This window comes from Symsagittifera roscoffensis, chromosome 7 (genome assembly GCF_963678635.1).
Source record: "Symsagittifera roscoffensis chromosome 7, txSymRosc1.1, whole genome shotgun sequence".
NCBI classification, from domain to species: Eukaryota; Metazoa; Xenacoelomorpha; order Acoela; family Convolutidae; genus Symsagittifera; species Symsagittifera roscoffensis.
The window spans coordinates 22815149-22842903 of NC_087068.1; the positions used below are offsets into that span (position 1 = coordinate 22815149).

General features: G+C 33.8%; 2 protein-coding genes across 2 annotated transcripts in view; both read left to right on the forward strand.

The window, feature by feature from the left end:
- The window catches only part of LOC134852185 (procollagen-lysine,2-oxoglutarate 5-dioxygenase-like), a 69246-nt gene that overhangs the window by 37704 nt on the left and 3787 nt on the right, over positions 1-27755 (forward strand). Inside the window, exons 2-12 of the mRNA XM_063868495.1 lie at positions 10034-10132; positions 10403-10506; positions 11263-11546; positions 15557-15677; positions 15973-16021; positions 17541-17656; positions 21550-21729; positions 22502-22585; positions 22749-22889; positions 24115-24368; positions 26347-26474. Of these exons, the coding sequence (XP_063724565.1) occupies positions 10057-10132; positions 10403-10506; positions 11263-11546; positions 15557-15677; positions 15973-16021; positions 17541-17656; positions 21550-21729; positions 22502-22585; positions 22749-22889; positions 24115-24368; positions 26347-26474 (1537 nt within the window). The 5' untranslated portion in view covers positions 10034-10056. The remainder of the gene's footprint in view (positions 1-10033; positions 10133-10402; positions 10507-11262; positions 11547-15556; positions 15678-15972; positions 16022-17540; positions 17657-21549; positions 21730-22501; positions 22586-22748; positions 22890-24114; positions 24369-26346; positions 26475-27755) is intronic.
- LOC134851714 (uncharacterized) lies at positions 4277-8214 on the forward strand. Its single transcript, XM_063867931.1, has 3 exons — positions 4277-5250; positions 5566-6331; positions 6993-8214. Exons 1-3 carry the CDS (start codon positions 4845-4847, stop codon positions 7879-7881), a joined length of 2061 nt encoding a protein of 686 aa, XP_063724001.1. The 5' UTR covers positions 4277-4844; the 3' UTR covers positions 7882-8214.

Consider the following 27755-nt stretch of genomic DNA (forward strand, 5'->3'; position numbering starts at 1 on the left):
TGTGACTTAATTTTTTTCTCTTAAAACTTAGTCAGCTTAAATGTTGTATCGGCTTACTGACCTATTGTTGCGTCATTTTAGGGTTACATACTTTTTATGCCCCCTCCTCAGCAGTGATGTTCAGTTTAAAAAAAAAAGGTTAAACGATTTTTTAAAACATTAACATATTGGAGTATTATAAACTAAATCTAATTAACAAAATTTGCTTTCAAGCAATGATAAATCAAATTATAAAAACTCGCAAACCTCTTGTAAATGATGTAATATGTAAAGGCAAATGTGATTAGAGTTTTTTCGGACGCTTGCAAAGTTTATTTTTAATTGCCGCAATTGTCGATTGAGAGACAAGGACTGAGTGAAGCTTTGGAATGGCGTGAAAAAAAAGGATTCCTTGGCTTTACTCAGATTTAAATTGCATCTCTGAAAGGCTAATTTATGAGCCAAGATTAATTGGTTTAATTAGGTTTATAGTTAACCAAATCGATTTAAACAATTGGTTATTAGTCAAATCAGTTCAACAAATAATTTAAAAAAAAAATGGTTGAACCAATTGTTTACAAATGGTTATATTGGACAGCACTGCTCCTCAGGAAAAACTAAAGGATGAATTTATTTGAAAGCTCAATTTTTTCATGATAAAAATTTTGTTTTGGGGTTAGCGGGAGTTAACTTTATTTTTGTCGGCTCCGTTACCGCTTGTTAAAAATTCTGAATACTTATTTCACGCCTGCGCAGACAAAGCTATGAAAAAAAATTAATTGTGGTTTTTCCGAATTATTTTTTCCTGTAAAAAACTTCGTCCACAGAATAGTGAAAATCAGAAATGGTAAATTTAGGTTCAGTGGTAATAAATTCAAGTTTCGCTGCGTCTCGGGTACGCTTGTTCTGGCGTTAACGAATACGCCTCAGACGGCAAAGGTCCTGATTTGGAATCTGATAGGGCCTCTTTTTTTAAACTGTAAATATTACGCTTCAAAAAAATTGCTGGCTTCTTATTTGTCTGCTTATGTTTTTTGTCGGCTTAGTTCCAACATCGTATAATTGTTTTTTTTTTGCTGAAAGCAAGTTACATTGTGATCGCTTCAAGTGTTTTGATTTTTTGTTTGTAATTTTACTAGCCTTGACTTATATTTTTTTCGGTTATTTTTATCTTTTAAAAATTTTACTCTGCCCAAATGATTTCGGTTTATATTTTATCGGCTTAGTGTCCTATTCTATCGTCGTTTCAAGGAAAGGTGATTTTAGTGCTCGCCTTTCTATCTTCCAAAATGCTAACAAAATTTATTAGAAATTATAGATTTTCATGACATTTTTTTTTTGGTTTTTGTTTTTTTAACTTTTTTGTCCTATTTTTTTTTGATTTTTTTTCCACATTAATAGATTTTGGCATATTTTATATCGGCTTAGTGGCCTCATATTGTTTCTTATGAGGAGCATTTAAAGTTTTGTGTGTGTTTGATGGTGATTCGTACTTATTAACTTTACTAAAGTCTTAAGTTTCGTTGATATTTTTTGGCTTAAAGGGTTTCTGCGAAGTTGTTTTTGGATCTATTAGCGTCAAATTTTACCTTCCATTCTCATGGCGTTTTTTTTTCTATAACTAGTCTTGTTTACTTTGATAGATCAAGTTTCTTCGACATTTTCGATTTTTTTCCGACTGCGTCTTTCTTGATTTGTATACTATAAGATTGATTGTATTCTAAGATTCTTGAAATTGAGAGATTAATATTCAAGTTAATTGTGATATATTTTTTGTCGAAATACGAAAGTTGATAATGTACAATATATAATATCAGTTTTTTTTTTCAAGTGTACATGAACATAGTGAAAATACTTGTATAGCTCGCGATAATTATTTTTCCATTTTTGTTTAACCAATTTTGCTTTTATGCAAATTATAAAAATTTTCAAACCACTTGTAAATGATGCATCTTGTAAAGGCAAACGATATAGTTTTTTCAGCTTTTTTTGAAGTGTGCGCGAAGGTAGTGAAGACACTTATTATATACGTCATGATTATTTTTCAGGAAGAAGTTTTAAAATTGGATTACACTAAAATAGCATGCGATTAAAACAATATGCGGACACAAAGGTCGCGATAGTTTTTTTTTTCATTTTAGTTGAACCAATTTTGAAAATGCACATGGCGTAAAAAACTTGATTACTTTTTCATTTACAAATGGCATCACAATGAAAACAGAATTTAGTTTTCACATTTTGCTTAAAAGTTGATCGAATACGTTAAAGACAATAGTCAGGCATAATTTGAATTTGTCCTTTTTTGAATAGACTTGTTGCCGAAAGATAATAAATTTTTATAAGAAAACAATAGCCGGTTGCTGTGCAATTATCACAAAAGGTTCCGATGAGTCATTTTTGCAAAAAAGACTAAGATAAAATGTTTCATTGGGATTCAATTTTTATGCTTGCGATTAGCAAGCGTATTTGCTAAAAATGAAACTAACAGCGGAACTTTCAAACCGTTTTTCTTGGCCTTAAACTACATGAAGAAACTTCGACCCGTCTGATTTTTGTTGTAGTACCTGAGTTTGGGTGGAGAATAACAAACCCGAATATATAATTCTTTCCACCTTCGCTGATCAGAAGGTAAAAGATTTAGTTACTCAGCTGTAATATTGAAATTCTAATTTTAGTTCTAACTCTTAAAAATACTAAAATTGGCGCATTTAAGATAGACATGATGGGCGTTAAAACTTGACAATATACAATATTATTTAGATTACGCCAAGAGATCGAAGATAAAGGTTCTTTCAATTTAGAAATTTTCAAATATATATGTTTATATACTTGCTGAGCATAAGTTCACCTATCCTTACAGAAAAATGGAGGTATACAAATTTTGAATACCTGTATTTTGCTGTTGTATGTTTTTGAACGTGATGCAAGACAAACGTAGCTATATATTTATTATTTTTTTTCGACTCCTTTCAATTTTTTCTACAGCGGTATTCTGCTCATGTTATGTCCGCTTGCTTAAAATGTTAGGTTTGTGTTGTGTGGCACGTGCTACGACGCTCAGCTCCGTTTCTGTGTTACACCTGCGATTTCGAATTTTGTATCGCAAGTGATGCGAAGCTCAGATTCTTGTTAGGAAATATTCGAGTAATGCTTCTGATCTCATTCTCGATACTCATTTAAAGCTAAAAATGGGATTCCTTAATACAGTATGTAAAGCGATTGAATCATCAGCAATAAATCTGGTGTTCAAATTTGGCGTATGCGGAAAGGTGATAGATTAGTAAAATATATATTTTTTCGTAATAGTTTTCCTTTTAAATAATCGCTTTTTTGGTTGCGTGTATAAGTTTTTGAACGATGATAATCATTGCTATTGAATGTTTCAACGGTATTGGAGATTTTAAAAATCTAATGGATTCCTGCAAATATCGAAGTTTGTTTTTGGAATTGTTCGTTTCTACAATGGAAGGTAAGAAAGTTCTAAGATGTTCTAAAATGTAATTTTTTTTATCGCAATCAGGTACCACCTCAAAGCGTCGAAAAAAATACAGTGACAGATCATATTGAAGTCCTTTAATTCGTGATTCGAGCTGCAATTAAAATTTTTTACCATTCTGGGGAAGAGTTGCTTTGAAGTTGTCGCTTTCGATACTATTTTTGTCGCCGCTAATCAACCCAGCAAAGTAAAGAGACGGTTGTTTCATACTTAAATTACTCGAATTTCATACTTAAATTGCTCGAATTTTCTATTCCATTTCTGCGAATGAACTCCGTAAAACACCATTATAACAAGCTTCTTTAAATCGAGATATTGAATGATGTGATAGTCTCAGAAGTTACATAAGCTCTGGAAACCAAGTTTTTGTGCATTTGAAGATCAAATTAAGTGTTCGTTTTTTTCTGCTTTGCGTCTCTTGGTCGCGTTTTTTTATATAAAGAGTAGATTGAGGAAGAAAATTTGGTTCTGTTGTACTGTTTTAGCTGCGAGCTCGGCTCCGGTTGTTTTCAAAAGAAAAACTTTAGTTAAAAAGTATAGATTTCAGACCGGTAGGCGACATCAGTGATGCGATGCTTCTTTTTGTCATTGTGCAATTCCATGCAAATTGTTTTTGTTTGCCCAACGCATCAAATGATTGGTGTTCATGCGTGATTTTAGCTGTGGAACGGTCATTCTTAAATAAAATTTGGCTCCTTTCCTTTTGAGTGAAAGTCCGGATATTTCATTTTAAAAAAGGAAACAAATAAAAACTGATTTGTTTTGGCATAATATATTGTTTATCTTACTTTTCTTGTCAAGCTTTCGTATGCATTTAAAAGCACACTAAATTGCCAAAAAAATATCTGTTCCTTTCCTTCAACAATGAACCAACTCTTTCCCGTTTTGAAGCAATGAAAAGATTGAATACAAAGAACAGTTTCGAGATCAATAAATTATTGATAAAAATAAGCTTCGAAGCGTAGTTAAACCCAACTTAATTTCAATGCGACCAAAAACAGAAGGTTCTCAGTGATTTTCTCAGTCTCTGTCATTCTTTACTTCTATATTTATAAGTTTTTTTCTTGTATGTGAAAACAACATTTTAATACGTCACAACTTTTTTTCAGACTAATATGTAGCGTTGCTAAGTGTGTTGGTGTAGTTTGCGGCCTATCTAACGCCTTGAGATTTTTTTCATGCTTACGACTATTCAAAGTTACATCAGATCGTTTCACCACTCAATTTATGAGCTCAAAATAACAATTCATTATCGAATTATATTGACGAATTATTCCTAAAATGGCAGTTTGGTGTTAAAAGCAATATAACTTGTTTAAAAAAATTGTTTTTTCTTTATTTTTATCAAAAAGGTTGACTATCAACGTAAATGCCACATCCATTTTTGAAAAATTCTAAAAATATTTCGATTCCCTGTGTTGAGTACCAACATCAGCAGAATCGTGCTAGAAATTTATCCTCGAGCTATGACAAATTATCCGAATACAGTAGTCAATCGACGAATCCGTTGTACGATCCAAGTGCAGCAACTCTTCCGTATGCTAAAATTTATTCTTCTGACAGCAAATTTGATTGGAAAAAGTTGTATTATGACGTAACAGAAAAGGCCCGATGCTCGAAGAAACTTCCACGACAGAGGTCGAATTTTGCAGCCTGCTCGGATGGAAGCAGTTTGTTCGTACAGGGAGGTATTGGTAACAATGTGTCGTTCAGAGACTTCTGGAGATTCGATTTTGCTTCGAGGATTTGGACTGAGATAGAACCACGATCAGCAGGTAAGGTTTTCATCGTTGTAGTTATAATTTAATTGTGTCTAGAAATTTTCACGTTTTGCTGCAACAATTTTTCAAATGTCATTATCTGTAAATCTAAAAAAAAGGTTCGACAATTGTGCTGCCGTTCAAAAACTTGTGCTGTCGATTGCGTTTTTTTTTGCTGTGATTGCGTTTTTAGCAGAAAAATTTTTGAAAGATTTTTATGATGGGCAGATCAAAGTACCAATTTTTTATTGATACTCGAGAAGACTTGTAAATCATAAATGCTTGTTTTAATTTGATATTTACACTTTTGTTTTTCATAATTTGTTCCAGGTCTACCGTCAGGTCTACCACTGCTACGTGACCACTGTATGGTCCACTATGGATCCAAAGTGTTCATTATTGGGGGAAATCTTGTGGATCTGGATCTCGCTGTACCAATATGGTGCTACAACATACTGTTTTCATCCTTCGAAAGGCTGCCAGTGCCCTTATCTTCTTCCTCGTCATCATCATCAAATTCCCCCCAAGAAAACAGATTTTACCCCCTCACTTGTCAAAGGTCGAAAAGCTCCAAATTAGCTCTCCCGTTGCCTTCAAACCTGACCTCTCATAGCGCAGTTCTGTTAAATAATTGCATAGTTGTTTACGGGGGATATAAACATATCTACGGATGCTCTGGCGAATTGTGGATGTTTAATTTAGACTATCATAAATGGTCCTTGCTTTACTTAGCCAAAGACAACTCGAGTTCAAGTAAAGGACCGCCTCCATTGTACAAGCACAGAGCGGTGGTTTATCAAAACGAGATGTTTATATTTTTTGGCCGTCGCAATAATGGAAGTTATAATAATGATGTGTGGGCTTTCAACTGTGATCGTATGACGTGGAGAAAAATTAACCAAAATGGTCAAATTCCCCCAAACTTGACGGACTGTGACCTGCAGGTAGTTGGGTCAAATGCGGTCTGTATTGGCGGCAAAGGCGAAAATGGAGAATTCAATCAGTGGAATTATCTGTTTTTATTTTCGGGCCATAAATGGAAGACGACAGATGTTTGCAATGATAGCTACGCAGTCTATGGGCCAGTAGTTTTGTGGTAAGTGCCCACAAATTGTGTTTAAATTTGTCTGATAGTGCGAAAAAAGTGTTAGTCAAGAACAATACAAAGCAAACGCATGAATTTGTTATTAGCAGTTCGCTTTAATCTGGCAGAAACTGGAATGAGCTAAATTTTTGATTGATTTTTTAAAGCAATCCAAAAGCTTGATTGATGTTTTATGCTACATGCACCGACACTTTCATTAGAAGCTTTAAATGCCCTTTCATGTCCTACGAAGATTAAGAATAATTATTTGCTCTGCAAAAGTGTTCATATCCGCTGTTTTTTTTCGGAAGTGAATAGTTTAATTCTGTCACAAGCAGTGTTTAAAAAAGCAGACCAAAATATTGTTTTAAGGCTTCTTTTGAAAAAGTTTTGACCGAAAAATTCTGTTGTTTTCGACTCGCGTATCCATTCATATTTAGTGGAAAAAATTAGGGTTGCTCAACTAAAAATGAGTGTCGAACCTTTGGAAAAATGAGAGAGGGGTTCGCCATAAGAACATCGTTTTCAGATGCGTTCAAATGTGAATACCAAACCTTGACAGTTTGTGTTGGTTTGAGCTGATAAACTAAATTTCAGATACTCAACGTTTTTGACGAGCCCTAAAAAAAATTTTTGGCTCATTGCAAGAGTTTACATGAAATGTATGTTTCAGCGTCTCGATTTCACCGTCATCAATTGATTCTAATGACTATGGAACAGCGCATCAGTTTAGTGTACAGCAAAGAAAGCAGATAGATGTGGGTACCAGGAAGAAAATCTACGGCAAGAATGTTTGCTCGACAAAGAATCGCAACAGCCAAACTGTAGGCCTTAATGGGATCATAGACGTCGTTTCGAATCCCTGTTTGTCATCCGTAGATCTTATTCCGAAAAAGAAAACAATCTTTCAAAATGCAATGTTCAAGTCAAGTAACTTTGTTTGCAATCCGGGGGAAAGAGAAAATGAAATGGACGTTTTAGTGGACACAGAAGTAATAAGTAAAGAGAAGTCTTTAGACGTTGACGGTTTGGCGAACAGGTTAAAAAGCTTCAGTAAAAGTTTCCCAAGGTTGGACAAACTAAGTCAAGAGCACCTCGACTACTCGTTGAAATCAACAGAATCTGCTAATTTCTTATCTATGGATTCCTTAGTTCCTATATTATATAGATTGCACGATGATTCCGCTTGTGACGATGATGCTTTTCGGACTAATTTAGATGCAAGTGAGCTGAAAAATGGCTACGATAACTTGTGTTACCTAGAAGATAGCTTTGACAACCCTCGTTTTTACGGAAGACATTTGAGCGAAGTCTCAAATGGTCGACCAACTGAACATCTCATGGAATCGCCAAGCTCATATACAAGACTAAATGCAGAAGTTAAAAGGGCTTCCAAATCTGAAGAGAGAGTTGCAACTTTACTTCTCATTGGTGGTTTTGAAGAAAGTTATATCCCTGGAAAATCAAGCACTTTGGAAATTAGTTATTGCCATTTAGATGCAGAAACTGACTGTTCTGGGAATCTTTGTTCCCAAAACCCCAGAACTGAAACATATTTCTAATTTGATTCTCAAATCCATTGTGATGAATTAGCTTTTTGATGACATATCTTTTGAAATTTATCTGTTTAAACTAACCCTTTAAAAATTAACGTCAATGTGAAAGTATTCGGATTGTTGTCAATCGAATTGAAACTGATTATGTATTGGTTGAAGTAAGTTATAACTTCTACCTGCAAGCTTTGTCTCCATTTGCATTTTCCTTCAAATTTGTAAGAGTTTACTGAGTTATTAGTCCAATTTGCATTTATTTTAGATTATCATTAAAACTTATATTTTCATTTCCTAATTAGATAGTAAAATTCTGCATTCAAATTCAAAATTATTTTGAGTTTCTTTCCAAGTCCTTTGAGTGAATGCTTAGAATAGCAGCGGAGCGTCAGCAGATCTTTATGTTATATTTCGAAGCTTTTTAAATGATGTCTAAAGGAACTAAATTTGAAGCTCCAGCCAATTTAATTGCTGCTGAATTTTAGTTGCTGCCAATTTCAAAAATTTAAAAGCCAATTTAATTGCTGCAGAACATTTTTTAAAATCCATACACTTCAGAAGGCGACTCGATACATCTGAAGACCTTTCAGGCAAAGTGGTTTTTCAACTTCATATGAATTACCTATATATGAGTTAGTGAAATTTGTCTTGCGCTCAATAAATTGGCGTCACTCAGAGTTGGTTTTTTAAATGTTTTTTTTTTTGAAATTTCTGCGCGGACAGCTAGGCGATCTATAAACAGAATGTTGAAGTTTCCTTTTTGTAAGCACAATCTTGAAAAAGACTCTCAGATTCAGAGGTGCTCACCTTGATAACTTTTTCCGACAAATCGGAGATTCAGACTCAGATTCCTTAACTTAAATAAATTAAATAATTATATAACTGAATCAACCGTACAATCCCCCCTCAATTGAATTAGGGGGAGAGCATTTTAAGGTAGGTCACTTAGGGGGGATTGTACGGTTGGTCCTTTTAACTCAATTGGCTTCTTATCAACTGTGTTACTCCGAACACTCGCGGGAAGTGAGAAATCGCCGACCCACGTTTTTTGTTTTAAACGGAATTTCAGGGACTAAAAAAGCAGCTGTAAGGAATGGAGTGTATAATTATTGCAAAGCTATCCAACACGGCTCAAGTTCTGAAAATTCTATTTCAAGAAAAAGTTGAATTTGGTACGATTTAATCATCCGCTTATGCGCGATTTTAGGGCAATATATTGCGCGTTAATTAACCCGAATTGGCCAAATAAGCATCTGTCAAAATATCATAGCTTCACAAAAAATGATCACATCACAGGTGATATTTCTTAAATATATTTGAGCTTTATACATCAAAAATATTCCATCAAACCGCTTCGTTATAAAGTCGAAAATTGACTGAATAAAAAAACCACCCCAAGCGTAATTATTACGCATTTTCTTTGGAAGTCGCAATAAATTACAAGAAATAAGTATAATTACATGCGCTGCTGCTGTTTATATGGAAGTTTTTCGCATAGCTGTTTGCGCCATTTCGCAATTAAAGAAGATTAAAGTTCGAAATTTTATTTCGGAATCGTGAAAAAATAAGGAAATAATGGCTAAAGTTTCGAAAAAATGCATATTTGATACAGATGGTTGTCAAAATTAATACATGCTTAGGGGTTAGTTATCAGGTTGATATTGATAGCAGAGGGGTAATGGTAGTTACCAAGATTCAAACAATTTTCAAAATCTGATCAGTTTCCTTCAGTTATTTTATCGGCGTTCTAAAAGTTTCGATTAATTATCAGGATTCTAAAAACTATAAAATTCCTATTTGAATTCAGACATGCTAATTTCTCTAAATGAGTTGGCGAGGTAGGAGAGACTGATTTGACTTCAACAGACACGGCCTGAAGCTATTTCATCGGGGGATAGGCATGTCCAATGTTTACCATGATACCAGCAGTCTTGTTAAATTATTATTCAATTGATTGGAAAAGATATTTTCAAAATAATTCTAGTCTAAAGTTCGCCTCTAAAAGTGGCGTCTAATTTAATTTTCAAATGAGCAAATTAGATTTGGAATTTGTTTAGAGACATTTTAGACTGGGAAACTTTTTCTTTGCGATTTTCAACTTAAGATACCATCGAGTTTTTTTTATTGATGCATTTGGGTCGTCTGAATCATAAAACCTTATTTCAGACTACCCATGATAAGCTCTCAATGATGCATAACCTTCTTCTGAATGGGCGCACTTTCAAATGCTTCATAGCTTGTTTGATTCTTCTGGCTTACGCAGGTAAAAATTTGTTTGAATCTTTTTACTGCTTCTTTCATGCTTCTAGTTTTTAGAGAGTAGTTTATTCTATTTTTCGAACTCAATATACATCTAGTTCTACCAATGAGAGAGTGCATCATGATAACTTAAGCGTAAAATCCAAAACTTCGGGACAAATAACCAAAAAGTCGACTTCTTTTAACTTAAATTCCTGCAGTTTAAAACTTAGTCATTTAAATCATTTATTAATTATGCATTTTAACAGTTCAAGATAGTGAGGCGTTGTTTCAGAGAGAGTCTCAGGTGTGTTGTATCATTACACAGTGGCTACTCAACCTACAGATGGGATGTACCAATTGTTAGAATCAGCAGAAAACAACAATATCACAGTCAATGTAATCATCTTCGAGTTTTATTTTATAGTTTTAATAATAAAGAAAATTGATTGGTAGAATATTGAAACAGCATACAAAACTAGCAATTCAATCACGTAACAAGTGAAATATCTTTTTTCTACTTTGTGAACATGAAGGATATAAACCACCCTCGAAATTTGTTTCGGGCGTTAGCTAAGTGTACCAAAGTCGAAATTGGCATTTAATCTAATACAGTCTAAAGCGTTTTCAGCTACTTTTAAGGTGTTCCTCGTAATTATAGTGAAGACCATAATTAAGAAGGCAGATCTCCGGTGCTCAATTTTGTTAGTTTCCAGAAGTTGACATCGTAAAAGAGAACTCCGCTTTGAGACCATTAGCAGATTAATTGTCTATTTACTTGTAGTTTTGAAACTATCAGACAAATATGTTGCGTGCAGATTAAAATAAGAAACTAATACCCAAAATGAAGATTTCCAAAGTAAGGAAGACTTTTTCTAGAGCAATTAAGAGTTTTCAGATTTCGGTCGCAGTTATTCTTGAAGACTGCAGAAGTGATCCCTCCGCAGTTTTTAAAGTTGGGCGTTTAATGATTTATACGGATGAGCAACCTGGTGTAAATCTAGAATGTAGACTGTAGACCTAGTAAACCCTGCGGCATCAAAATTTTAGGTTTTAGTTAAATTGGGTGTAATCAGTCGCTTTTTAAAATTTCTTCAGCATGAATCTTCAATCTTCAGCATGAACAAATCTATTAACTTAAAATTCCTCTTTCAGGTGTTGGGTCTCAATTCAGACTTCGACTTTGTGGACATGGAGAGTGCAGAAGGTGGGGCATTCAAGCTCAAAGTACTCCATCAGGAACTAGTTAAACTCAAGCACAAGTTGACAACTGCAGATGAGCATGCAAAGTGCTCATCAATGGACAATAAAGGATGTGAGATGAAGACTGGCAATACAAATAATGCTGGTTTTGAAGGAGATGAAACAAAGGAGAACGATGAAATGGAAAACAAGCAAAAAATCAATTTGGAAGACGTGAAAATTATCTTCACTGATGCGTAAGTTTTACATTTTCTACTTCAATCAATAAAAGTGCATTTCGGCTCCGATAGCTTGAACCATTTAAATGGAAATCATCATTTATCTTTGTATTTGTTCAACCTTAATTAGCATATTCAAAAGTATTAAAACTTTATAAATTATTAAAAAATTATTCATATTCAAAGTTTATTAAAACTATGAATGATTTCTTTTTTTACCCCTTTTTGGCTCAAAAATAAGTTTCGTATCTGGAGTATCGCTAGACCAAAATAATGCTTATTGTTAGAGATAGAAACAATTTGGCGTTTGTCAATGGTTTGCGCAAGATAAGTAGTCGGCTCTTTCGTTTTTCGCCTTCATATTGCCAGTTTTTCATCGTTATTTTTATGCTCTAAAGGCTGAATGTGTGGTGTGATTTGTGATAATATTCATGAAGAACAAATGTGTTAAAAATAGTTATTTTGTTCAACCAGCATGTGAAGTTTTATTACGTTACGATCGCATGAAAATACACTGGAGGACATTACAAACTCAACCTATGTATATTGGTGCACCAAAAAAAGTTTCAAGATATTTTTTTTAAAAACCCTACAGTTTCTCTGGCCGATGCAACAGATTTCGAAGCTTTTCCTGGACTTTAAGAGATAAAGTAAATTTTTAACAACGATAACGTAAAAATTTGTATAAGTTTTAACTAGTTTTTATACTTGCAAGAGCAAGTGTCTTGTAATCGGGAGCTAGACTTTTTCTGTAAACAACTTTTCTTGCAAATTGAAGTTGCTTTATTAGTGAACCCTAGAAAATTCATGGCTCTTTAGGCAACCTTGTCTTTGCAAGGTCAAAAATTCAGATAAAACCTAACAATCAGAGTTTTTTTAGCGAACGTATTTTTCTTTTGATCAAAATTGGTGTTTTCTGGTAAATTCAGGCTCTAATTACTTTCAAACTGACAACAAATTTCAATAATACTTCAGTGGACTAAAATCGAGGTTTCAAATCTAAAATGTCTATTTTAATGTCTATTTTGGACTAAATTTACTCTAGAAAATTTAGTGAATTAAAGTAAAGTGCTCACAGGGATCGAGAACAAATGATCAAAGTAACCCTCTATGGTATTATATGAAGTGGTAAATACTGGCAATTGTTCCCATTACTATGATTTGAAACCTCTTCAACGAGGACATTGGTTTTTGAGATCGACAAATTTTCTTTATTCGGATGTTTCTTTACCCTTGCTGTAAACGACGTTGTTCGCAGAATGGTACTGTTGTAGGGAAGTTCGAAATAGTAAATTCATCAATAAGTATATTACTTGTTTTACCTTTACACGTTTACTGAAATTATTTCGGCTGTTTTTCAGTTTATTTTTTTATATCGTCGGCTTATTTACCTATTTTTTTCTCCTAGTTTTCGGTCGTATTTGATATTGATAGAGTTTTGACAAAGTGTTTTCAAAATTTGAATATCAATTCTACGATTTTTTTTGGAAAATTTTTTCGTGGTAGAATTTTCAGACAGTTTTTTCGTCAATTGATTACACCGAAGACTTTAGTCAAGGTGTTATGGTATCGTGTAACGGGTTTTTTTTTAATGTTGTCAAGTGTCGACAAATAACGTCCACAGTTATCAATTATCATGTGGGCTGGACTATATCGCGCTATGTCACGTGATTGCGTATGTTTGTTTCTTTATTTGTTCATCTTTATTTATTTAATTATCTGTTCTTCTATTTATTTAATTATGTTTAGTTTGCTTATATTTATTTATAATTTATGTATGTACATATTTATTTTTGTTTATTTTTATCACGTGTTTTGTTTATTTATTTAATTATTCTTTCTTTCATTTAGTTTTGCTTTTATTATTTCTGCGTGTGTATTTATTTAATTTATTTATTTTCATTTATTTATATTATGGGTCTGTTTGTTTGGTTATTTGTTCATGAGAAATTTTGGTGTATACATGTGTTAATACGATTTTTAGTTCTAGAAGTGTTATTTTATGATCTTCGTTGATATATCAAAATTTTGACCTATACATGTGTTAGTACGATTTTTAGTTCTAGAACTGTTATTTCAGGCTCTTTCTCGATATAGCAAAATTTTGGTGTATACATGTATTAGTACGATTTTTTGTTCTAGAACTGTTATTCTTCAATTATTAGTTGTTCAAGTTGTTTGGTTTTTGCTTCAGTTTCTATGCCTTCGGTGTATTGCGCGTAGCGCCTATGTTTTTTATTTTGGGTTCACGTGCTTTCTAGCCTATATGTTTCTAGAACTATAATTTTCTGAAGCAGCAGACTCGGGCTTAGGAGGCTTTAAGTGCTATCAGATTACAAAATACTTTTAAATTTTTTTTATCTATATTTTTGCTCTCAATTTTCAGAATTTTTTTTATTTACACTAGCCATCAGCGTAGTGTTTTATTACGAACCTTCTTTTTTTCTAACCTAACTCGCAAATAAAAGTGTTAGTTAAAAGCATTCACTTGTTTGCAAATTTGACTGTAGCATTGGAAATTGCTTTGATTTTTTGTGGCTAGTGTTTAGTACCTATTAAGCGTCCGTGGCTGAGTGGCTAGTGTGTGAGACTGTTAATCTCTAGGTTTCAGGTTCAAATCTCAGACATAGCGAAGTTTTTACCAATTCGAGACATTTCTAATTTTTCTTGTGTATTATATATTTAAATGCGGGCTTCACTATCTCGCCCTGCTTAAGCCTTTCAAGGTAATATTTTTGCATGTTTAAGCTATATCGTATATTGCAATGGTTGAAGTTTTTTTTTCAATTTTCCAGTTTGAATTCAGTGTTTATTTCATGAAGTTTGAAATTAGCAACACTAAAGTGAGATGTTGTCATGTTTTTCCCAGCTTTTTCAATTCTGGCCTCCATATGTTAAAACAAATTCTTTTAGTTCACGAGATACGGCAATTTTCGAGATTTTTCAAAAGTTTCTAGAAAATTTAATCTTCAAATTTTTCTTAATTTTGGAATTCTCACTCTGTAGTTGGGTGCTGTCAGCGTACTCTCAGGGGTTGCGAATCTTGCCTCCAAATCTCTCACTTCAAATCCTTGTAGTTTTCGAGATATGACGTTTTTTATGATTTTTTCAAAAATTTTCAATAAGCTTGGATTTTAAAAAAATGCAAAACTTTGAAGATCTTAATCCTGTTGTTAGAAACTGTGATTGTTTTCTCAGGGGTTGCAAATCTTGCTTCTGAATGTGACTGCTTAAATCCTTGTACTTTTCGAGATTTTTTCAAAATTTTTCGGAGAACTTAGATATATAAAGTTTCACAAAATTTGAAGTTCCAATATCTGTATTGAGGCTTTGTCAGGGTACTCTCAGGAGTTGCGAATTTAGAAAAAAAATTTCTGATAACTTAAAATTTAGTTTTTCTTTTTCTTAAAAATTTGAAGATCGCAACTTTGTATTGAGGCTTTGTCAAGGGTACCCTCAGGAGTTGCGAATTTAGAAAAAAAAATTCTGATAACTTAAAATTTAGTTTTTCTTTTTCTTAAAAATTTGAAGTTCGCAACTCTGTAGTGAGTTTCATTTGCGGTAAACATAGAAAATTTTGGCGTTCTGGCAATTTTTAAAATTCAGTGGTTTTCTATATCGTAAGTGGCGCGAAGCTCAGCTTCGCCTGTGTTCAATATTACGCTGATAAAAACTGATAAAAAACTGCAATGTACTTGAAATCATCTGATAGTTTCATAAGAGGGTATCCTAAATCCTTCAATTTGTGCTTAGAGTTGTCGGAAAATGTCGTCCAATTTACATTGAAAATATGCATGTTCGATAGCAAAAATCAGAAAATTACTTACAACAATTTTACTTTAGGAATATATTTTGCCGATTTCGGTGTGATGCGTTTTCAATTTCGCACTGTATAGTTTTTTAAATATGAAATGTGAATTTGGGGGAATGGAAAAAAGTAATCGGAATTTGCTCTGATGTGCTGCTTAATCTTTTTTGTTAATCTTCTCAATTGAAGTGATTTTGTGATTTTTCTCAATTTAACTTAGTTATGATGTGATCTACGTGGGCGGTGGAATGAGCGAGAAGATTGAGGCTGCATTTGATGGGCACCAGGTGGATGTTCTATTTGGAGCAGAAGTGTTCTGCTGGCCAGACGACGAACTATCTGTGAGTAGAATGGAAATATTGCAGTTTTTGAACGTAGCAATTTTTGATTTTTTTTCACCAAGTATGTTAGATATCAGAAATAATTCGGATACTTGATCTTCGAAGTTAGCCGCAAATTTTGACTGAAATAAATAAGTTATTTGCTGGATGTTATGCAAAACAGGTTTTTATCTGTTTTGACCTTTTGCTTTAAATGATGACTTGTATTAAACCCCTCATGGAAATGTAATTGTGCGATCAACTGGTACGAATCTTTTAGTGCTGAGACAGATTTATTGAATGTGTTGATTTACAGGTGGAATATCCTGAAGTGGAGTCGCCTTACAAGTACCTGAACTCCGGAGGTATGCCGTTTTTTTTATTCTCCAGAAATTTACTTTGCCCACGGGTCGACATTGAAAACGCATTACGACCAATTGAGCTGTTTATTTTTCTCGTTAAGTATAGAGCGAATAATTTGATCAGCAGCATTTGAACATTTTCGTTCATTTGATCACACTTAAGCAACCACATTTTTAGCAACTATGAGCCAATTATTGAACGAATAATTTGATCACATTTCAGCATCGAAGCTTTGAATGAAAGTTATGCGCTCTGTTAACCAGAAAATACCAATATTGAACCAAAGTGAAAAGGCACATAGGTGGCTTATCTTATTTTTGTTTTGGAATGTTTGCTCTGAAAGAAATTCAACGTTTTCTCTGAAATCAGGTTTCTTTTTTGGATATAAAGAAATAATTTTTTCTTAGATCCAAAATGCTTGTGTAAAATTGTCTAAAAAGTACCTTTATTACTCTATCTCGAAAGAAGTCTTCGAAATCTGTCAATGTCGATCAGAGAAATCGCGTGGATTTTACAAATTCTGGAGAAGTGTCTTGAAAGATTCTTTTTTGAATTTTGCATTTTCAGAATTTAGCATTTTGAAGATGCGTTTTCAATGTCACCAAATGTAGATTTTTTTGGTATCCATGCGAATGTAGTAATTTGACGAAGTTTTAGAATCACATCCACTCACGAGTGCAATTTTTTTAGAAACTGTTATTTAAGGAGCATGTTTCACAGTGTTTACAATGAGTGGATCATGAGTCCAAAAAACTCAGATCTGCTTTTGGAGTTTCATCCATTAGCAGTTCGCTGTACAATCCCTGCACACTCAATTATCTTTTACTAGGGTGGAAATTAACCGCATTTTTCAAAATTTTCCAATATCCTACTCGGGTAAAAAAACATTAACTTGACTTTTGATGCTGCTTTTCAGGCTAGTAAAGGTAACTCAACTATGAAATCATTATAAAGCATTGCGCTGCTATCTTTCCATGAAATAAACTTAAATGGCTGAATTCGTTATGGAATCTTGGCCATAGGTAATATTTTAATTTGACCATGATTGTTTGGTGCAAAACTTGATGCTTCTATGTCTGATTTCAGTCTTGATTGTGTTCTCTATTTTAGTTTATCTCTAGTGTTAATCAGATCTCTCTTAATTTCTCATTTTCTCTGAAAAACCTTCGACTATATCAAGCAATCATATTGCTACAGTTTGCATTGAATCGTTTTCATACGTGTATTTAGGATCAAGCGAAGGACTTTCAAAATCAAGGGAAATAATCAAGCGAAGGACTTTTTTTTGTTAAAGAAGAAAAAGAACTTTCAGTGCCAGATAAATAATTTATACTTATCCAAATCATTTTACAATTTATAAAACTGAGCCGAGGTAATTTATTCCAAATTCTCTGTTCGAACTATGCTTGCTTGAAGTTTTATCGTCACGTCTGTCTCGCTTTTTCTTGCAAAGAAAATATTTCTTTCAGACTAAGATACTGTTGACCACGTTGAACTTTTTTGATCGTTAATATACTTTAGGGTTCATTGGTAAACTGTCTGCGATCCTTGAACTTCTGTCTGGAGTGGAAGACCTGAAGAACCACGATGACGACCAACGCTTCTTCACCCACAAATACTTGAGCAATCTAATTGAGGTAAGTTATTTGCAACATTTGGTCATACGCGCCATTCGAGCTTTATACATTATGCTATTAAATTCTATTAATTAAGTGTCGATCAACAGGGTTCCGAGACTTATTGAAGGTTTGCAGTTTTTTCAGGAAAAAGTCTTAAAATTTGTTCATAACTATTTCGCATTAGTGTATTTTACTCCATGCAATAAGTTCAGTTTGATTTTTCATTTCCATTTGAGTTTATTTCAAATTCGTTTAAAGCAAGTAACGCTCGACACTCAAGAAAAGGAAATGACCAGAAAAATTGAAAACGACTTCTAGTTTCGAAAGTGGAATTTAATTCTCAGATTTTCCAGCGGAGTAAATTTTTTCCCTTTTCTTCAGTTTTCTCAAATCATAAAAGATTCATTAAATTAAAGAGATTTAACGGGATTATTTTAAAGAGTAGATGAGCGTAGTGAAGACTCTGATAAAGGTCGTGATGATTTTTGTTTTTGTATTCAGGAACAGTCTTAAAATGCTCTAATAACAAAAGATATATTAACAAGGATAGCCGGTTACTGTGCAAGTGGCACAGAATGTTCCGACCATAGTCTTAAAAAATACAACAATGTTTTTTCAAATTATTGTCGTTTTATTTCGGCGTGGTGTGATAAAAGGAGCTGAACAAAAAAACTGAAGATTAGGCTTACGACGAAAAATCAAAAATTTCAAACCAATTTTTGTCAACCAACACGGGGAAATTTTTTAAAAGTGGTTCGAATCACGACTAAGGGCTTTAATATGTTATATCACTCAACCTGGTCCGATGATTATTTGTGGTACCTGATTTTGCGTGGAAAACAATAGAAAAAAACTAAAACACGCCCGAATACACAGTTCCTCCCCATTTTCAATAGTCGGAACAATAATATACATATTAATGCATTTATGTGTGAGCTTAAGATTGTACGCACTTTTCGAATTCAATTCAGATTAATTTGCTAAAGGTTAAAGGGAAATTGAGCGCTCGAATTACGAAAGTGCCACGGTCAGCGAAATATGTGACCGACATCTTATTTCAGAAGTGATTTTTTTTCAGATTCCAAGCGGAATAAAAACAACCTTCTGTTTCAGTTTTTTCAAATTGAGTTCATTTTATTAAGTGTGTATCATAAATTGTTTTTGAAATTTAAAGAGTTTAAAGGCCATATGTTTCGAATTTTAAGAGTGATCGAAAGTTGGCGTTTTTTAAAAAAATAAGTCATTTTTTTTGTTTTCTTGCGTTCCTTGACTCTTTTCCAATTGTCTGGTGACTATGTTTTTCTTCGAAATTTGAAAATTGAAATATATAATCAGAAATTTTCAGCAAAATAATAGTCTATAATATTCAGAAAAATAGTCAGTGACTGTCTGTTGGCTATATTTTTGAACGCTTGATGCGATTATGAACTTCCAAGTATTTGAAAAATTCATCGGATTTTTAGCTTTCACTGCATACGTTTTCATCGATCTTTCATCGCGTCTACATCAAAAATCCGCTATTTTGCTTTCAGACGAACTAACAGTTAGTTTATTCTGTTTATCAGTATATTAGTAGTGGCTGAAGTTTCAGAACCATTTTCATGTGATTCATTGTTTAAAAAACAAAGAAAACTGATAAAACCAGAGGGAGGCTGAAGAACTTTGTTTTAAATCTTCATTGTAGGTTTACATAGATCTTATTCCTATTTTTGACATTACTCTGTTTTGTCCCGTTTATAGTTGCTGTTTTTTTCTGTCGAAAGTCGAACATTACACAAAAGTCAATTTTACACTTTACAAAGGAGTCTGAAATCAAAACTGACTAGATTTGCCGATATTTATCAATAGGACAGTTAAACCTTAATATGCTTCGGTCCTTAATAAACCTTAATAAGCTGAACCAAAACGAATTTACGAGGCGTCTTGTTAATTGTATACTCTTTTTACCACTCTTGAACGCAATATGGCATCAGGCTCGGTGAATATCTCAGGTCATTCGTCTGAACGCTCAAATGTTTCGGGGAGTAAAATCTTCAAATAACCAAAGAATTCCGTTGCCTCGGATATCGTCTACCGGCGGGCTCCAAGTTTTACGATGAGTTTGGAAGCGTGCTCTCGATGAAGTCGCTTCCTATGGCTCTACACTTTCTTTCATGCTCCTAGACGATCGGAACATTTCGATGGCGACAAAAAGAAGGAACGTCAAGTCACGAAATCGTTGGGACTTAGAGGACTGCTGTTTTTCAGTTCATTGCTGACTATCAAATGACGTGATCAAGGCACCTTTTTATTTCAATTATGATAGCCATGAAAAAATCCCGTGTGAGGAAGATGGAGCAGGAAAGCTTGTTTGACCATCGTAACGGCCCTTCCAGCATGCCACAGAAATGAGAAGCTGGTGATGAGCTAGCTCATCTTTCAGTCGAAATCATCGTTTGTCGAAGCATTTCGAACAGATCTATTGTCAGTTTCACTACATGTGTCTTGATTTTTTGCGGGTGCTTTTGCGGTGCACTGTTTTCTGAGTTTAAAATCGTCAAGCTGTTATGCATTTGTCAGTAGGGAGACAAAAGTGAACAAGCATATGTAGTTTTCTTTCGAATACGTTGTCTGCGACTACAAAATCGCTCTGTGATCAAAGCCGATGTTCTTCAAGGCATTAGGTTTATCAATGGGTTTCTTGAACCTGATTGCCGATAAATTGACAATGAGAGTTGTCATTTGATCGTACCTTCAAACCGTAGTTTTTGCTTGGAAGAGTAGTTTTTGCTGCATATAGTTGCGAATTTATTCCATTCCGTGATATATTTGCACTTGTTATCGTAGTTGTATAGGAGCGGTTAGGGTGTGAGATTCTTAATCTCTAGGTCGCAGGTTGGGCTCTTTTTCCTTTCCCCCACCTGCAATTTTTTCACTAGTAAAGTTACTGTTCACATTGTCCGATCGTTATGAAAATTTACATGGGGACTAATTAGGCTGTGTCAAACATATTTGGTGTTCATAATTATCCTTGTGGCTCAAATGGCTGAAAGCAGTGGGCATATTGCTGAATTTAGAAATTGTCACCCGAAGTTTTGTAACAGTGACAGCGTTTGATTTTATGTACAGCACAATCTGATTTGAAGCTTCCGGTTGTTAGGTGAATATGTACCAGATCCTCAGCAGCCATGTACATTGAAATTTACTTGTGAAGGCCATGAAACTTGTCAGGCTGTTTCTCTGAGGATGTATGATCATCTGATGCAATTACTCAAGATTCCGCAATACTCAATTAATTTGTTATCAGTGATCAGAGTTACCGGCTTTACTGTATCTATTTTTTTTGCATGGCAGAAAGCATCTGGATCCACACTGTCTTCAGTATTAAATGTCGGAAAATCTTGATTGTTTTAGCTGAACATGTTCTATTTCTCATGATGTGGTGTATTCAGTTGTAAGTGGCGTTTACTGTTACAGTTTTCTCGTATGCTTTTTTTCGGATTTGTAGCTGGTCTTGTTTGAGTGCTTTCGGATTTACTGATTGTTTTTTGATTCACCATTTGATGGTCTTTTAGGCTGCTAATCTAATTTTTTGCAAGCCTCCAAATAGTAGTTAAGCCAATCAAAGAAATCAGTCAGTGTCGTCTAAAAAATATAATTATATATCCTTTTCATGAAAACGCGGGAGCACATTTATTGCGAGCAATTTACGAAAGGTTGTTCGACGCCAGATTTCTTGGATCATATTTGTTAGCTCGTAAGTTATGGTCGAGTTATCTTAAGAGAGTATAATAATTGACAAGAGGCGATGCTTTTCACCAACTTAGCGCAAGAGTTAGAAATCGAAACTGACTTTAAGAATTGGCAGTATTTAATATTAGAACAACAAGGATCAACAGATCCTAGTGTTAAAAAGATCTTGCTGTGTTTAGAAAAAGTATTCTATTGGTCTTGACACTTCAGCGAAGATATTCCAGAATCTTAATGGGGCCTATGAACACGTGAATTTATTCGTGGAAGACGGAACTACTGAATATGGCAAGAAGGTTGTGCTATGGAACGAAATGACGGACACTAAGCCAATGGTGTTGCATGGCAATGGAGCTTCAAAGGTTAGTCTAACCGTATTTATCTGGATTTTTAAAGTTATAAATTTCATTCAATTCGACTATCTTCATACGTTTTCTTTTCAAACAATTGATAATCACAGTCATTGATAACTGCTACCAAGTTAGATAAATTTGTTTTCCTGCGAAGAACTTGCTCAACAAAAGCACATCTTGAATTGGATTAGTATCATATCTGCAGGGGGTTTTAGGTCACGTGGTTTTGCAGCTGGTTTCATTTTAGAAGGAATTTAAATTTAATTTCTAGCGAAACAACGAAAAAAACCTTTCTTAAATGCTGTTTGTTTTGTCAAAAAAAGTGTCAATCTTAGTGTGTCAAATTGTCAAGAAGCTTGATGAAGTAATTTTTTTCATTGATTTTTGAAAGTTGAAAGTCATCCCTTTTTCTACGGTCGCAGTGGGTTAGTTGAAACTTTTCCAACGCTCTGTTAGCTATGTGATTATTTTTAGTGCTTTCGAAGAAAAAAGCTCAATGATGGGGGAAATTCATCTTAACTTTCAGTTGTAACTGTGATTTCAATTTTAATATTTCTGAAATAAAAAAATCTTTCATCCAGTTTTATTAGATTGGGCCTGTGTTTCAAAGAAAAGTGTGAATCATATCAGAAATCCTAAAGTTGAAAAGTTGTAGGATATGATTTTAATGAAACTTTTTTTCCAACTGAATGTTCAATTTTTTGTACATGTATGTCAGCGAATAGCTTTTACAACTGTGAAAATTTTTACCTGGTACAACTAATTTGATGTTTGTTTTCAGAATTTCCTGAATTTTTACTTGGCCAACTACATACTACCGAAAGAAGAGATTCCTCGTTCAGACGAGTTGTTATGGGATCTTGCTGTAAGTGAATGTTGAAATCAATCTTTTCTATTCATGTTGTAAGACAAAGAGTCGGCTTATTTAGCTTAAGTGGACAAAAATATCAGCGAATTTCAAGAGCTAATAGATCTTGCTTCCATTTCGGTTTTAATTGCCAGTTTTATCTTCTTATTATTCTTTTTAGATCGACAATGACGGTAAACTACCCACGATACTCGTGAGTCTGATCTTCGACAGTCAGTACCCTTTCTTGGAAGAGTTCTTTGCCAATTTTGCCAAGTTGGAGTACCCTAGGAAGAAACTCATTGTTCAAGTTGACATTTTGGTATGTTGCATGAATGTTTCCAGCCGTTATAATTATTCAGTTATAGTTAACAGACCAGGTAATCGTGTGAAAACGAAATCGTGAAAACAAAATTAAAAACACAATCGAAGAAGTGAAAACAAAATCGGTTTCCATTAAGTTAGTTTTTTTTTCATCTGGCGTTTCTTTATCCAAAAAGCAGGGCTTAGTTCAAGTTAAAATGCTGTCATTATTGTTAAGTTGTTTTGTGAATATAAGTAAATATCATAAATTATCGAAAACGATCGATGAAAATACCGTGAAAAATACATTATTAAGAGTAATGAACGTAGTTAAAACTTATATAGGTTTTGGTGATTTTTTTTCCGGAAAAAGTCTTAAAATTTGTTCATGCTTGATTTTGATTTTTCGCGCTTTGACTTGTGATTTCTTTTTAAGTTCAGTGCATTTCCATTGTTGAAAGGAAGGCAAAGTCGAACAGCAAAAGTGTAAAGGTAACGAAAAACTTACTCGACTTCTAGTGTCGAAAGTGGAATTTAATTATTAGATGTCCCAGTGAAATAAAATTTTTACGTGTTGATCCTGTTTTCCTACTTGAGTTAATTTCATGAAAAAATAGTCAATTTAAAAATTGTTCTAGAAATTTAAAGAGGTTAAGTCTGTTTTTTAAGAGTAATGAACGTAGGGAAGACTCTTATATAGGTCTTGCTGTTTTTTTTGTTTTTTTTTCAGGAAAAGTCTTAAAGCCTCTAATAACTACAGATGTGCATTCATGCATATTGATGCATTTATGAATGCTTTTAGGTATTTATGCACTTTTTGAGTTCAATTGAAAGTCATCTGCTGAAAGTGGCGTAAATAGCACTCTTCAAAAACGAACGTGGAAATAGCGCAAAAAAACGTGAACGATTTCTAGTTTCGAATGTGGAATTTAATTTTAAGATTTCCCAGCGGAATAAAAACTCTACCTATTGATCCAGTTTTCTCTAGTTGGGCTTGTGTTATCAAAAAAGTGACAATCATAAGTTGTTCTAGAAATTCAAAGAGCTTAAAGGGCATCTATTTTATTAAATTGAAATTCGACAGTTGAGATTTTTTCAAGAAAGTCAGTGTTTTTTTCATGTTTATTTGCGCTCATTACTCTTTTCCAATATTCGATTGGCTATGTTTTTTCTGTTTCTTTGAGTTCATTACCCCTTTCCATTTTTCAGTAGGCTATCTTAATTGACACTATCATACATTTTAGCGTCCCGCTCTTCCTCAGAGCCAAAAGATAACCCGACTCAGTGCACAATATTTGCGAGGAATGAAACACACGATCTTCTTCTGTGCCGAAGATGACGAAGAGTGCGACGTGAGGGCTACGATATTCAGTATTTTGCACGAAATACACACTGATCAGAAACACTCGAATCCTGAAAAACCACATCTGTTGCTGTTAGATCCATCGATACATATAACCAACAGCAAGATGCTTTTGATACTCATCAAAACTGAATTGTGAGTAGACCAATTGTTAACTGTTAATGAATGAAATGATTTATGACTAGGTCCTCTGATTTTTTTTTCAAGGAAGGCGAATTGTGCTCCCCAAGATTAACAGAAATAACGCGAAAAAAGAACATATTTAATTTTAGTTTAAAAAAGTTACTCTTATTCCCAGATTTTGCAGAAAAATGAAAATGACGAATTGACCAGTGTGTTCTACATGTTTACACTAGCGAGCATAATGTATTAGAATGACTCTACCTTTTTTCCGACCTAACTCGCAACCCAAGTGCTCATTTGGTGGCATTTTTGGTATAATCTGCTATGAAATTTTATAGCATCTATTCGCTGTTTTTTATGACTGTTTTTTTTCCAATCTTTAAGCGTCCTTGGCTGAGACGGAAGGAATTGAGGCTCCAAATCTCGAGTTTGCAGGTTCGAACCGGAACCGTATAATTTTTTTAAAAATCGATTTGAGGCTTTTCAGCAAACTGTAAAGGTCACGATAAGCGTGATTGACTTTTAGTTTCGAAAGTGGATTATAATTTTCTGATTTCCCAGCGCATTGAAAAGTTTACCGATTGATCCAGTTTTCTCAATTGGGTTATTTTTATCAACAAAAAAGTGTCAATCATAAATTAATTTTCAAAGAGCTTTTAGCCCTTATATTTTTTTTGAAATTCAAAATTTAAGTATTTTTCAAAAACAAACTGTTTTTTTTTCTGTTTTCGTGTGTTCCTTGATTCATTTCCTAATGCTGGCTATGTACTCAAAGTATTAGAAAGTCGGAATACACGATTTCAGTTTATACTGGCGAAGTTTTCTTTAATTGGTTAGGCGTTTAAAAAAAGTGTCACTCCTAAGAAGTTCTTGATATTTAAGGAGTTCTAACGTGATGTAATTTTCCTTTCAGTTCATTGATACTTTTCCAGCTGTCTGCTGGCTGTGTTTAAGTGTAAAAGAAATAATGGATTTCAATTGTATTGATCGTGATGATTTTTTTAAGTAAAAAAACCCGAAATTTATTCACGCTCAATTTAGGTTTTTTGAGGTTGGACTTTTGATTTCAAGTTGATTTCATTTTTTGTGAAAAGGAAGGAAAACTCCACTATTGCATTGCTGGTAAAGATCATGAAAAACATGAGCCACTTCTAGTCACAACAATGAGACTTTAATTTTTGGAATTCCCAGCAAACTAAAAAATTATCTATTGATTCAGTTTTCTCTATATGGGATAATTTAATGAAAAAGTGCCAATCATTGCAGTTTTGGGAAATATTGAAAGAAATTCAATCGTTTTTTTTTTGGTTTCCTTGTTCTTTAACTTTTTTCCAACCATCTGTTGGCAATCTTTGTTTTCCATTCGTAATCAGTATGCATTCAGTGTTTTTATGAAAACTCAGATTTACCTGTATTTGCCTTTATGCTCATTATACCATAGATATCCATAAATATGGAAAGTGAGTTGTGGTCTTTTTTTCCATAGTTTCAAATAGAAAAATTGACTTAAGCCAGACAAAAGACAAGGAGGGAAGAGTTTTTGCGTTCTTTCATCTAATTAAACTATACTTCTACCGTTGTATTCACAATAGCGAGCTTGCGAGCGTTAGTGTATTAGTTCTAACCTTCTTTTTTTCTCGCAATTAAAAGCATTCACGTATATGGAAGTTTCGCTGTAGCATTGGAAATTGCATAGCATCTGTTCTCTATGAAGAAATCTTCATAGCATGCTGTTTTTGTGGCTAGTGTTAGTCATAAACTAAGCATCCGTGGCTGAGTGTTTAATGCGTGAGATTCATTATCTTTTGGTCGCAGTAGGTTGTAGGCTCGACTCCGAGCCGTAGCAGAATTTTTCCCAATTCGAGGCTTGTTTCTTCTTTTTTGCACTTTGTAGAGCTGCTTTTTGTCATGTTCTCGCTAGTGATTGCGAAGCGCAGCTTCGCCTCTGTGGTTACATAACGTCTACTATAACGTCTTGTTCATCACTTAGGAAGATTATGGCCCCTATTGTGAGTCATGATGGTTCTCTGTGGAGCAATTTCTGGGGTGCAGTTAACGAGGATGGTTATTACAGCCGGGCGTTGGACTACGTAAACGTTGTCAACAGACAGTTCATAGGTGCAGTAAAAGTATAAATTTAATTGAAAATAGTTTTATGATTTTCTTTTTCAGTATTAGTGAAGGAAATACATCACTTGCTTAGGTCGCTTTTTCCAGAAACTTGAAAAAAAAATTCCGTTTTTGTTTTGCGGTTTGACTTCAGATTTTTTTTTTTCAAGTTCAATTTAATTAGTTTGCTAAAAGGATGGCACACTACGCTCTCCAATAATAAAACTTCAAGTGGGTTGGAAAAAACGTAAATTTATTTTACTTTCAAAAATAGCTTTGCAGCGGAATGAAAATTTAGCCATTGATTCAGCTTTTTCAAATTGAGTCTGTTTTGTCGAAAAGGTTTCAATCGTAAAAGATTCTTGAAATTCAAAGAGCCTTAGGGGCATCTTTTTTTTCAAAAATAACAGTCTTTTTGCTGTTTTTAAGAGTCATGAACGTAATGAATACTCTTATATAGGCCCTGTTAATTTTTTTCAGGAAAAAGTCCTAATTTTTTTTTACGTTCAAATTTGATTTTCGACCGTTTGGCTTCTGATTTCTTTAAGTTGACTCAATTACTGGCTTGTTGAAAGGAAGGCAAACTCATCTATCGAACAGCTGGAAAAGGTCATGAAAACTATGAATGAGTTCTAAAAACAAAAGTGAGACTTTAATTTTTAGAATTCCCAGCGGACTGAAAATTACTTATTGATTAAGTTTTCTCTATAAAGGAAAATTTTAAGAAAAAGTAGAAATCATAAACAATTGTTGAATCGTTATGTACTTCTAGTTTCGAAAGAGGAATTAAACTTTCAGATTTCGCAGCGGAATAAAAACTTTATCCAGTGGTCCAGTTTACCAAATTAGGTTTTTTCAAAAACGTTCAAATAAAATGTTTTAGATTTTCAAAGAGCTTTAAGGGCATCTTTTTATTCTCTGAAAACCGAAACTCCCAAGTTTTTCAAAAAAAACAGTCTGCATTTTTTTTCTGTTTACTTGCGTTCGTTGACTTTTTCCAAGGTTTTTTTTGATATCTCGGTGCGGTGTGGTTTTTTTTAGTACGGAGATCCTGGCTTTCTGTTTGGGGCACGATACAGACCAGAAGACCAAAGTTTTCTCGGGCCTAAAGTTTTCTTTTTAAGAGTAATGAACGTAGTGAGTACTCTTAATAGGTCTTGCTCAAGCTCATTTTAGATTTATCGCGGTTTGACTTGTGTTTTCTTTTTAAGTCCAGTGCATTTCTATTTTTAAAACGAAGGCAAACTCCACTATCGAACAGCAACACTGTAAAGGTCACGAAAAACAAGA